Raw genomic sequence first — 13,532 nt, forward strand, 5'->3', positions numbered from 1 at the left:
GGCTACGAGATTTTGAGCAAAAACAAAAAGTGTCACTCGTCACATGGGGAAGTGCCACGCCCGAAAAAAATCTACCTTCAACAATCAATGGTGAAACTGATGATGATCTTTGGGTATGACATGAAAGCAGTCATAGCTACAGACACTGCCCCACGGGACGTCTGTAACAGGCGCGTACTACAAACTGTTTCTGCGGAATGTTTTTACCCGACAATTCATCTAAGAAGGCCTGCTCGCAGCTGGTGTCCTCATTTTGCACGACTATGCAAAACCGCGTATTGCCCTACCAGTGAGATAAACGATCGACAAATATGGAAGGAAAATATTTCGCATCCATATTTCCTCTCCCACCATACAATCCTGATATGAGCCCCCCATACTTTGATTTGTTCCCCAAATTGAAGGAGCAAGTCTATGGAATACATCTTGACACACAATTGATGAAGCCTCTAGTGAGATGACTCAAGTAATCAGACAGCTCAACAATGAAGGCGCCCTAAACGGAATACAGAAATTGGCAAAACGTGGGGAAACTGTCATAAGCTAGATTGGAGATTGTATGGAAAGCCTGTGAAAATATTTTCTTCGGTTCTGTCTTACAGCGTGCATAACGTTTCAAATGAAGCTCGTATATCTTGCGAAAAGATAATAGAGGTTAAAATCAGAGAGAATGGAGTCCACAAGGAGGATTAGTAAACATTCTTCCGCCGCACCATTCGTGAATGGAACAGGATAGGTGGGGGAAGTGACAGTGGCGCAGAACGTACTCTCCGCGTCACACCGTAAGGTGGCTGTTGGAATATGGACGTCGATACAGATGTAGGAATAGCCTGTTGTAAATTATTTTATAACATCTAGAGATGATCAGATAATCGAAATCGTTGGTTAATACAGAATTATTTGATTATTGTTATTATTTATATACGAGAGATGTTTGAAAAGTCCGTGCAAAGTCCGAGAGATTTCACCACCTAAAGTATCGAGGTAATGTTTAGTTAGTAGCATCTTTGGAAAGAACGCACACCAAGTTTCAGCCATATTGGTCTATTTCTTTGTGTTTGGCGTTGGTATCAATCAAGGAAGTCGAGTGACTGCCAAAAAAATGGACGAAAAAGAATTTCGTGTGGTGATTAAACATTACTTTATGAAAGGCAAAACGCCTCAGGAGACTAAAGAGAACCTTGATAAACATTACGGTGGCTCTGCACCTTCGATTACAACAGTTTACAAGTGGTTTCAAAATTTTCGGAGTGGCCATATGGGCACAAGTGATGCTGAAAGTTCTGGGCGCCCTGTGGATGTTACGACTCCAGACACCATTGATAAAACCCATGATATAGTGATGGATGACAGAAGAGTTAAGGTGCGTGAGATTGCTAGTACTGTGAGCATCTCGAATGAATGGGTAGATAATATTTTGCATAAACATTTGGACATGAGAAAGCTATCCGCAAGATGGGTTCCGCGATTGCTCACGCTTGACCAAAAATGGAATCATGTGAAGTGTTGCAAGGATGGTTTGCAGCTGTTCAGGAAGAATACGCTGGACTTTAAGCGTCGTTTCGTCACTGTGGATGAAATATGGATACATTACTATACTCCTGAGACCAAACTACAATCTAAACAATGAGTTACCAAGGGAGAATCTGCACCAAAAAAGCGAAGACCTTTTCTTCGGCCGGAATGGTTATGGCGACTGTCTTTTGTGATTTGCAAGGGATAATCCTCATCGATTACCTGGAAAAGGGTGAAACTATTACAGGTGAATATTATTCATCGTTATTGGACCGTTTGAAAACCGAGCTGCAAGAAATACGCCCGCGACTGGACCGCAAAAAAGTCCTTTTCCATCTTGACAATGCACCAGCACACACCTGAGCAATTGTGATCGCAAAATTAATGGAAATAGGATTCCAATTCGTTTCACATCCCCTCTATTCTCCAGACGTGGCTACCTCGGACTACTATTTGTTCCCCAATTGGAAGAAATGGCTGGCAGGACAAAGATTTTATGCAAACGAGGAGGTGATTGCAGCAACTAATAGCTATTTTGCAGATTTGGACAATTCCTATTATTCGGAAGGTATCGACAAATTAGAACAGCGTTGGACGAATTGTGTGAGTCTAAAAGGAGACCTTGTCGTAAAATAAAAAAGGTTTTTATTTTTGCACGGACTTTTCAAACGCCCCTCGTAAAAGGGTGGTGTCTGTTATTTTCGACTAATTTTAGATTCCCGCTGCAGGTCGAACATATAACAACATCCGCACCGAAGGTTGTAGTTTCACTGTCCATTGAGACAAGGATCAATTATATGAATGCCGGGTATCTGTTCTTTCGGACATATACGAAGATTCCGGATTTGAATCCGGATCCGGCACCAACTTTTACTCGTCGCCGCTGATTCCGCATAAAGTCCCGACGCAGCTGACATTATTAATTCTTTCCCTTTCCTTTCCTTTCCTTTCCTCCCCCCCCCCCCCCCCCCAAGCCGCCTTCAGTTTACAAAATTGTTGTTATTATTGTAATATATATATTTTTTAAAATTGCTGCGAGCTGTGGGACACTATATAGACGAAATACAGGGTGTCTCAAAAAGAATATACGTATTACAGAGTATTATTTTGTCTAAACTATCGATCGCTGCGCCGCGGCTCGGCTATTGGAGAAACGAATACATAGTCTAGTTTATATTAATAGCCACTAGATGTGTTGTCTTCTGCTTTACCTGGTAACCGTCATATGTTTAAAATGGCTACTCCGCAGCGGAAATCATTTTGTGTTCTCGAGTTTGCGAAGTGCAATTCCATGATTACAGTGCAACGATGTTTCAGGCTGTGGTACCTAATTGATCCTTCGCCCCCTCGTGTTCCTGAAGAAAGTGTTGCACGAATTCAAACTGCTTTCCAACGTAGTCATTCAAAATCAACTCGTCGTGCCAGTCGGGAGTTACAACTCCCTACAACAACAATTTGGCGTGTTTTGAGACGTCGGTTGGTTATGAAGCCGTACAAGTTAAAGCTGTTAAAAGTTGTGCGTCCTGATGACAAACGCAAACGTGTGGCATTTTGTAACGAGATCATTGACGCTGTTGACAATGATAACACTTTCGCATAACGCATCGTGTTCAGTGATAAAGCGACTTTCCATGTTAGTGTTCAGGTAAACAAACACTGTTCGAATTTGGGACCTACACAACCCACATGCAGCCATTGAACATTCGCCCAAAGTCAATGTGTTTTGTCCGATATCCCGATCATCTGTTTACAGCCCATTCTTCTTTGATGGAAACACAGTTAACGGTAAGCAGTATCTCGCTATGTTACAAAACTGGTTGTTTCCGAGGCTGCACGAAGATAACATTTTTAAACAAGACGGGGCACCCCCTCACTGGAGTCGCCAAGTGCGTGAATATCTGAATGAAACTCTACCGAACCGTTGGATTGGTTGTCAAGGAGCTGGAGACTTAGCATGTCTCAGCTGGGCTCCACAGTCACCGGATTTGACACCCTCTGATGTCTTCCTGTGGGGTTTCGTTAAAGACAACCTTTATGTACCACCACTCTCACAGAACCTGGTAGAGTTGAAGAACCGGATCCCTACTGCCATAACATCAGTGACGAAGGACATGCTTGCCCGAGTATGGGAGGAATTTGAGTATCGATGTGATATTGTTCGTGCCGCTGATGGAGGATGTATTGAACATCTGTAATCTGAACTTGTGTGGTTCTTTAATGTGTGTGTAAAGTTTCATATTCGTATGTCTTGAAGTTTAATTTATATATATATATATATATATATATATATATATATATATATATATATATATATATATATATATATATATATATGCATTCGAAATGCCGGCCGGTGTGGTCGAGCGGTTCTAGGCGCTTCAATATGGAACTGCGCGACCACTACGGCCGCAGGTTCGAATCCTGCCTCGGGCATGGATGTGTGTGATGTCCTTAGGTTAGTTAGGTTTAAGTAGTTCTAAGTTCTAGGGGACTGATGACCTCAGATGTTAAGTCCCATAGTGCTCAGAACCATTTGAACCATTTTGCATTCGAAATACGTATATTCTTTTTTAAACACCCTGTATATTGCAAGGGCTATGAAGATACGCAAAACGGTGAACGTTGACCATCGATGGTTAGAGGCGCTTTAACTCTTACCAAAGAACTGCGCCTGTTACATTGTTTAGTGCATACAATTTGAAGTGTGGTTTTAATCTGTGTGCCATGTTATACTCACATCCCTCTTCCTGGAGACCATGAAGCGCTTGTCCTTGGAGTAGCCATTCCAGCGACTGTCGCGCTTGTCCGGCTGTACTTGGTAGCCAGTGAACGGGTTGAGCACCTGGTACGAGTAATCCGGGATGTAGAGGGCGCGTCTGTCCACGGCGTAGTGCGGCCCCAGCGCAGATGAGTACACGGGGCCTTCCAGCCACTCACCTGCTCCAGAAAAAATAACATAACCAGATTTAGTCTCACATAGCCTTAAATAAAATCAAAACACTCAGGGTTAAAGTGACACTAAGGAAGAACGCTGTCAGTTACTTCAGATATTTCTTTTTCATCAGTCTTCTGACTGCTTCGATTCACTCCGCCACAACTTCATCAATCTCCACAGAGTATCACCTACACTAGACGTGCTCAGTTGTTAAACTGGGTGCGCAAAATAAAACTGGCCCCGAAAATATTTCAAACTTCCTTTGCTTTCTCTGCGAGGAGTTCTCTTGTTTTCTCAGTGACTATAATATTACCGTCGTCAGCGAAGAGAATATTTTCACCATGAGTAACACTACCGGGAAAGTCATTGATGTATATCAGGAATAGGATTGGTCCTAATATGCTACCTTGCAGTATATTAATGTATTTCGGTTCTGATAAGTGTTTCACTAAATATTTAGATCTATTTAAAGTATGTGTTATCTCTACTCTTTGTACCCTATCTGCTAGGTATGATCGAAACCAGTCATTAGCTACCCATCTTATTCCTAATGCTTCTAATTTATTTAGTAGAATCTTGTGGTCGACTGTATCAAAGGCCTTAGAAAGATTCAAAAATTCCTGTGACACACTCATCTTTATCAAGAGCATCAAGTACAACTTTTGTGAATTCTACTATAGCTGACTCAGTATTTTTGCCATTTCGGAAACCAAACTGCGATTCGCTTAAAAGATTGTATTTATTCAGGTAATTCATTAATCTGTCTTTCATAATTCCTTCTATTATTTTTGAGAATGGTGACAGCAGGGAAATGGGCAGGTAATTTTCTATGTCTTCTGCATTACCTTTCTTAAACGAAGGTACAACTCTTGCATGTTGTAACTGCTCTGGAAATGTCCCTGATGTGAAGGATACATTAAATATTGCTTAAGAGGCCTTGTGTAATCTCTGTGCATTGTTTAGTACACACTTCAGTACTTCATCTAAGCCTACTGACTTTTTATTTTTTGAACAGTTTTATTGACTTCATTCTCTGTGGTTGGAAGTAACATCATTGTATGTAGTGTAACATTATTTGCAGGTGTTATATTTGGTTTAGGGAATTTTTGCTGTAACTTCTCTGCAATACTTGAAAAAAGTTCCTCTACATAGTCTGCTAAATGTTGTGGATCATTTATTTCCTTATCCCCCTCCATTAGCAGTATGTTATTCTGCGTTTCTTTGCCTCTCCCTCTTTCCTTTTTTATAACATCCCAGACTGCTTTGCTTTTATTCTCTGCATTATATATTACTTTGTCATTAAATGACGTTTTTGCAGCAATCAGCACCTTCCCATAGATCTTTTTGTATCTATGATAGAAATTTAATAATTCTGGACCATTGCGACTCTTTTTCATGGAATTGAGGTATTTAAGTGTTTGGGAGAACTTCTTAATATCTGCTGTTATCCATCTGTTTTTGTGTGATGTTGATAGAGACAGGCATACTTTTGGAAATGTCTCTTCAAGGTTCAATTTAAATGATGTGGAGAATTTAGAGAATTTCTTATTCACATTCGTTTCCTCATACACTTCATCTCAGCTTTGTTTTTCTAGTTCTTTTGCAAAATATTTTATTCTGTTTTCTGATATATGTCGTTTGTAGGCTTGTAGTGTAGGGAATGATTCTATGCCTGATTTTACTATTGTTATTTGACAGAGATTGTCTGACAGTCCGAGATATTTTACAGCTACATCACATTTTTCTCTGTCCATGTTTGTGGCCACATGGTCAATTCCTGATGAAGTCATTGCAGTAATCCTTGTTGCACTATTGACCAATAGGGACATGCCAAAACTTTGAACGATATTTATTAGGGTGCTGTTGGATTCATTTATGATATTAGTGTTGATGTTAACGTCCCCACACAGAATTATGCTGACCTTTGTACTTGAGACTTTATCTAGAACTTCTGTTAATTTATTGAAAAAAGTGTCCACACTAACACTGGGAGATCTGTACACACACAAAATGATTAATTTCTTGGTGATACCAAGCCCTGTTAATTCAATAGCTGATATTTCAAAGTGTTTGTCTTCACTTATTGTACTGAGGTCATGTCTTGATTTGGACAGTGTTCCTTTTCTGATATAAATGCATGATCTTCCACCCCTTGAAGCAGTTCTGCAGTAAGAGTTTGCCATTTAATATTATGGCAATACATTTTGGATTTCTGTGTCTCTACTCCAGTGCTCAGTAACACAAACCACTGTGCAGTTCAGAGATTGGAGCTCAACTTATAATAGCTGTATTTTATTTTTTATTGATTGCATGTTTTGGTGGAGGATTGTTAAATCTGTGAAATGCTCCATTTACTCTTTCCAATGGTTTGTTTTTCTTTGTGACAACTGGTATGTGTGAAATGTGAGTGGTTGTTTCAGCATTTTTTAAACTGCTCAACATACTCTTTAGGCAGGGGAACCTGCTGTCTGGATTTATCCTAAAAAAGACCTACTTCTCCTACTCACGACAACAAGTATTTGACGACGTGTGGCCCGAGATCGACCCCCTATACTTTCATGAATCAGTTGTACGAATCTTCCCTTCCCAGTCCTGTTTAGGTGTAGGCCATGCCTAGTGAAACCCCATCTGTTGATAGTCCTGGTGGGCACCAGAGAAACATGAGCAAAGTTGGCTGTCCTCAGAGCCATCCAAGGTCCTGTAATTCTTCCCCACTATTATAGAGCACAGCCATGCCATCAGCGAATCTTATAGTTGATGTACTTTCATCTTAAATGTTAATCCACCTCTGAACGTTTCTTTATTTCCACCAGTGCATCTTCGATATTCAGGTTGAACAGTGGATGAGAAAGACTGCGTTCTTGCCTTGTGCACTTTTTAATTCAAATACTTTTCTCTCTGTCTTCCAGTCCTATCGTTACCCCTTCGTTCTCGTACATACTGTTTATTGCCCATCTCTCCCTGTAGCATTTACCTATTTTTCTGAAGATAAAAAATATGATACCCATATGTATGGGAAGTAATACATTACCTTTCATATCTCAAGTCATAACACTTTATCAGTGAATCAGCTTGAGTTCTTACTGATCTTGAACAGTTGCATCCACTACATTTCTTTCAAAAACCGAGATACTACAAACAGCATGCTGTGTTCTTCCGCTAACAGCTTACATACATTTGTCTTTGTGGTTACTCTGATACTGTGATATGCTTAATTCATTAGACAAAAAATTGCAGGCAACTGGTATATTTTGTGATCTGTCAAAGGCATTTGACTGTGTAAATCACAATATCCTTTTAAGTAAACTAGAATATTATAGTATAACAGGAAATGCTGCAGAATGGTTCAAATCTTATATCTCTGGCAGGAAACAAAGGGTGTTATTAGGAAAGATACATGTATCAAGCTATCAGGCATCATCCAACTGGGAACTAATTACATGTGGGGTCCCACAAGGTTCCATTTTGGGGCCCTTACTATTTCTTCTGTATATCAATGACCTTTCATCAGTAACATTACCAGATGCCAAGTTTGTTTTGTTTGCCGATGATACAAACATTTCAATAAATAGCAAATCAAGTGTAGTCTTAGAAAGCTCAGCCAATAAAATATTTGTGGACATTAATCTGTGGTTCCTAGCCAATTCTTTGTCACTAAACTTTAAAAAAACACACTACATGCAGTTCAGAACTTGTAAGGGGTGTCCCATGAGTATATGTCTAACATACGATGACAAGAAGATAGAAGAAGTGGACAGTGTTAAATTCTTGCGATTACAGCTTGATAATAAATTCGACTGGGAGGAGCACACCACAGAACTGCTGAAGCGTCTTAACAAATCTCTGTTTGCAATGCGAATTTTGTCAGACACAGGGGATATAAAAATGAAAAAGCTGGAATACTATGCTTACTTTCATTCCATAATGTCATATGGGATTATTTTTTGGGGTAATTCATCAAGCCAAGCTAAAGTTTTCCAGGTACAAAAACGTGCAGTGAGAGTTATATGTGGTGTGAACTCAAGAACATCCTGCAGAAGCCTGTTTAGGGAACTAGGGATACTAACTACTGCTTCCCAATATATTTATTCCTTAATGAAATTTGTCATTAAAATATATCACTTTTTCAAACCAACAGCTCAATTCATGGAATCAATACTAGAAATAAGAATAATCTTCACAAGAATTTAAAGTCACTTAGTCTTGTACAAAAAGGTGTGCATTATTCAGGAACACACATTTTCAATAACTTGCCAGCAGCCATAAAAAGCTTAACAACCGATGAAATTCAGTTTAAGAGAAGCCTAAAGGATTTATTGGTGGCCAACTCCTTCTACTCCATTGATGAATTTCTTAGTAAAACCAACTGATTTGTATATAAGTACAACATAACTTCTGCACAATTTCAGTGCAGTAATGTGTTCATTGAAAATTTGTGTGCCTGTGTGTGTGTGTGTGTGTGTGTGTGTGTGTGTGTGTGTGTGTGTGTGTGTGTGTTAGTATAATCTAACTTCTGCACCATTTCAGTGCAGTAATGTGTTCATTGTAAATAAGTATTACAGTAGTTGTATTACCTTATAAATAAATAAAAAACTTTTTTATTTTAAATTCAGTGCATTAGTATTTGTAAAATGACTCTTAGTGTTCATTAAAAAATGACTTTCATTCCACTTGGGATCTGTGGAATGGTACATTAGCTTATTTGTTTTAGTTGTAAATATTTGTCATCTATTGTTGTTTTTCTGACATGTTCCACATCCTGGAGGATCTCCTCACTACGGATCAATTGGAATGAAAGTAAATCTAATCTAATCTAATCTATATATCGATCATAAATTACGTCTTTGAGTTTAAAATGACATATCACACATCAGTGTGCTTGGAAACTGTGAGACAAAGTTCCCATACACGAAGCGACACAAATTTCCTCACATATGATATAAACTATCGGAAAAAATTAGTACAACGTTTTAGAGATTTACTGTTCACTCAATATTTACTGTTGCAGCAGTTCATATGGAGTCATGAAATGACTACATTTACAGATGAATAGCACAAGCGGTTCTGAGGAACCAGGTATCGACCGTGCTGAAACACCCATCTTAGTACGTGACATAGGCTCCACGACCAGCAATTCAGGAGCTCACTCTGGCATCTAGTTGATCGTACAGACGGCGAACACTGTGCCACCATACGTTATGCCACGCCTGCTCGGCGGGTTCACGTATTTCTGTAAGAGTTGCTGCTTGACAAGTCGCACGAGTCTCTTCTCATCCCATCGTATACCACACGTGCCCAATCAGAGGCAAGTCCGGAGATCTCGCTGGTCAGGGAAGTCGCTGCAAGTCCTGCAGCACACTTTCAGTTTCAGGGCAGTATGTGGGCGAGCACTGTCCTACTGGACCGACACATCGCCATCCTGTAGCAAGAACGGCAAAAGGGCGGATCGAACAACATTCTGCATGCATGGTTAGTGTTCCCTCCAGAAACACCAAAGGCGAATGAGAGTTGTAGTTTATCGCATCCTGGACCTTGAGGCCAGCGTCCCTTGGACGCACGCGCTCCACAAGACAGCACTCATCAAGTCTACGTTGTAAGCGAAAACGATCATCACTTGCGTGTCGGCAGAATCTGCTTTCATAATCGAAGACCACGGCGCAACATTCCATCTTCCAGGTGATCCTCTGATGGCACCAAGTCGACCCGTGCACGTCTATGCTGTGTCGTAAGTGGAAGAAGGGCTAGAGGAGTGCTTGTCCTAGTCACACGGCTAAATACGGGTTTGACACAGATCGTGTTGACTCGTCTGGGCTCCCAAGTCCTCTTATCTGTGCTGTGGTAGTCGTACGATCTGCCACTGCTGCCCTTACAATACGATGATGCTGGTGGGCGTCCGTACCGCGTGCACGTTCTAACAACCCTACCACAACAAAGGTCAAAATTTAATAATGATTGTGGTGTTGCTCACTTTGCTAAATACTGCATTTTCGGGCAACAACAAAGTTATTATGTGGCAGATGTCATTAGAGCACAGTTAATAAAGTCATTTCATGTAATAATAAATAAACTAGGCACTCATCTTTTCGAGTTTCCCACGCTGGTCTCGTTGTAAAATCATGGCTCAATCGTCGAAAATCTAGGTGGTGATGATTCCAAGCTCGGATGCAAAGAGGCCTAGGTTTTATTCTGCGATATTCAAAAGTTTTATAGATGTGTTTCACAAACCATTCTTGAAGATTAAACCTTTGAAAGTTAGCACAATGGGGATGTTAAAAATAACCAGCACTCCGAATTTAAGTTGCACTTCCTTCTTGTTGCTTTTGTTGCAGTATCACGTAACACACAAAACATCACTTCACAATACAAAACATAATTGAAAACATCTTCCTCGTTAAGGTTCACATTTTATAAGCTGACTACAATACGCGTCTTTCCAACATGACGTCCAAGACTTGACTTTCTCAAGGTCCGACTCTCTAACAAACTAATCGCTTACGCGGCCAAAAATCAAGAATTACAAGTACGTCAAAGATCATAGTGACAAAAGAAAGAATACACATAAGAATAATATCATTGCAATATAAACATATCGGTGTATCAAAGTACCTCTACATTAATGAAATAAAATCTGAATGTTGTATCAGAAATATGTTAACTACTTTACAGAAATACAGTAGAATATTGCTGGTATCGAGAGGTTCAGGTGAGCTGCCGTAATGGTTACGTAATTCAAGTACCATTACAACGTCCAGAACCTCTTCTGCGCGTGTGAGGATGTTCACATGACCACTGATGCCAGCGTCATTGTAAAACTGATGCAGCACGGCCAAATTGTGTGGCAGTTCTCCGAAAGGACCATCGCGCCACTCAGAAGAACACAATTTCACCCCTTATAAACTTGGTCAGTTGGCTGTAGTATGCACGGGTGCGTCTCCGTGGCATGGTTGCTTATTTATTTCACACGTTTGCGCTACACTGACCCTTGAGGCTGTGAGCATTCCGTATTACAGGGTAGACACAGGCGGCGTTCTGGTAGCTAAGCCACAACGCTATCTGTTCGCGGGCGACGTTAACCGATTATAAGTACATATAAACGATTTGGGAGACAATCTGAGTAGCCGTCTTCGGTTGTTTGTAGATGACGCTGTCGTTTATCGACTAATAAAGTCATCAGAAGATCAAAACAAACTGCAAAACGATTTAGAAAAAAATATCTGAATGGTGCGAAAAGTGGCACTTGACCCTGAATAACGATAAGTGTCAGGTCATCCACATGAGTGCTAAAAGGAACTCCTTAGATTTCGGTTACACGATAAATCACTCTAATGTAAAAGCCGTAAATTCAACTACATACCTAGGTATTACAATTACGAACAACTTAAATTGGAAGGAACACATAGAAAATGTTGTGGGAAAGGCTAACCAAAGACTGCGTTTTATTGGCAGGACACTTAGAAAATGTAACAGACCTACTAAGGAGTCTGCCTACACTACGGTTGTCCGTCCTCTTTTAGAATACCGCTGCGCGGTGTGGGATCCTTACCAGATAGGACTGACGGAGTACATCGAAAAAGTTCAAAGAAAGGCAGCACGTTTTGTATTATTGACAAATATGGGAGAGTTTGTCACAGAAATGACACAGGATTTGGGCTGGACATCATTAAAAGAAAGGCGTTTTTCGTTGCAACGTAATCTTATCACGAAATTCCAATCACCAACCGTCTCCTCCGAATGCGAAAATATTTTGTTGACACCGACCTACATAGGGAGGAACGGTCACCACGATAAAATAAGGGAAATCAGAGCTCGTACGGAAAGATACATGTGTTCATTCTTTCCACGCGCTATACGAGATTGGAATAGTAGAGAATTGTGAAGGTGGTTCGATGAACCCTCTGCCAGGCATTTAAATGTGATTTCCAGAGTATCCATGTTGATGTAGATGTAGATCTACTAACCCCCAGGTGGCATAGGCCGTCATCGGATCAAAATCGACGTCGTCTTTCCAGGTGTACTAGTCTTTTTTTTTTCCGGCAGTGTACGTTGCAACAGCATCAACGAACACAAACTTAGGTTTCACATTGTCTGTAATGGGGCCCCGCGCACAATACATACAGTTGGCGTGTCAGTTGAAAGCATTGTGTAACGGACAAATGTTGCTGAGTAAGACAACTAAACGAATCGATTTGGAGTAAATGTGTATACGAAGCACATAGCGACGCAATGTTTCACTGCCATTATAACAGTATCAGCAACCTATAGCGAAGCACATTTGGTGAGACTGACATTCAGCAACAGAAACAAAAATAATAATTGTGAGATTACTAACCATTGTTGGAATCATCCTCTTCCATTTCTTCATTTTCATTGCCTACAGCCTGCGGATATTCTTCGCCCTCGATGCTGCCATAACGCGACCACTTAGATGGTACCCTGTAACGTATGACATTGATAAGTGAGTACATATGGATTTGGTAAATTCTTGTTTTCATATGCTTGAAGGGAAATCTTTTTAAAATATCAGTACGCCTATGAAATGCTACTTTGTTTTCGTGTCGCTAGTGACTACCTTGCCCGCATCTCGTGGTCGTGCGGTAGCGTTCTCGCTTCCCACGCCCGGGTTCCCGGGTTCGATTCCCGGCGGGGTCAGGGATTTTCTCTGCCTCGTGATGGCTGGGTGTTGTGTGCTGTACTTAGGTTAGTTAGGTTTAAGTAGTTCTAAGTTCTAGGGGACTGATGACCATAGCTGTTAAGTCCCATAGTGCTCAGAGCCATTTGAACCATTTTTTGACTACCTTGAATTCTGTAATTCATTTATAAAGGGCGATCAAAAAGTTTACGCTCGAAGGCCGTACAGTCCAGAATTGCTATGCAATCAGGCAAAATCGCTGTGGGCATTGGCAAATCATTCTACCGATGCACCAGTCTGAATACACCCGTTTGGTAAAACAACGTGTCATGCTGTGTGAAGGAGACCGTGACTGCCTGCTGCACATACTCGTCCGACAAGAATGGCCAACCCTTTAGGTCCTTTTTCAAGGGACTGAAGTAATATTTGCATGGGGAGAGTTCAGGGAGAGAT

The 13,532-nt window shown here is 40.7% G+C and overlaps 1 protein-coding gene across 2 annotated transcripts in view; it reads right to left on the reverse strand.

Annotated features, from left to right (window-relative positions):
* LOC126234788 (uncharacterized) overlaps positions 1 to 13,532 on the reverse strand; it is a 282,904-nt gene that overhangs the window by 52,807 nt on the left and 216,565 nt on the right. For both annotated transcript variants that reach the window (XM_049943537.1, XM_049943536.1), the window contains exons 6-7: positions 12,780 to 12,883; positions 4,253 to 4,452 (exon numbers count right to left, since the gene is read on the reverse strand). In XM_049943537.1, the coding sequence (XP_049799494.1) occupies positions 4,253 to 4,452; positions 12,780 to 12,883 (304 nt within the window). The remainder of the gene's footprint in view (positions 1 to 4,252; positions 4,453 to 12,779; positions 12,884 to 13,532) is intronic.

This window comes from Schistocerca nitens, chromosome 2 (genome assembly GCF_023898315.1).
Source record: "Schistocerca nitens isolate TAMUIC-IGC-003100 chromosome 2, iqSchNite1.1, whole genome shotgun sequence".
Classification (NCBI taxonomy): domain Eukaryota; kingdom Metazoa; phylum Arthropoda; class Insecta; order Orthoptera; family Acrididae; genus Schistocerca; species Schistocerca nitens.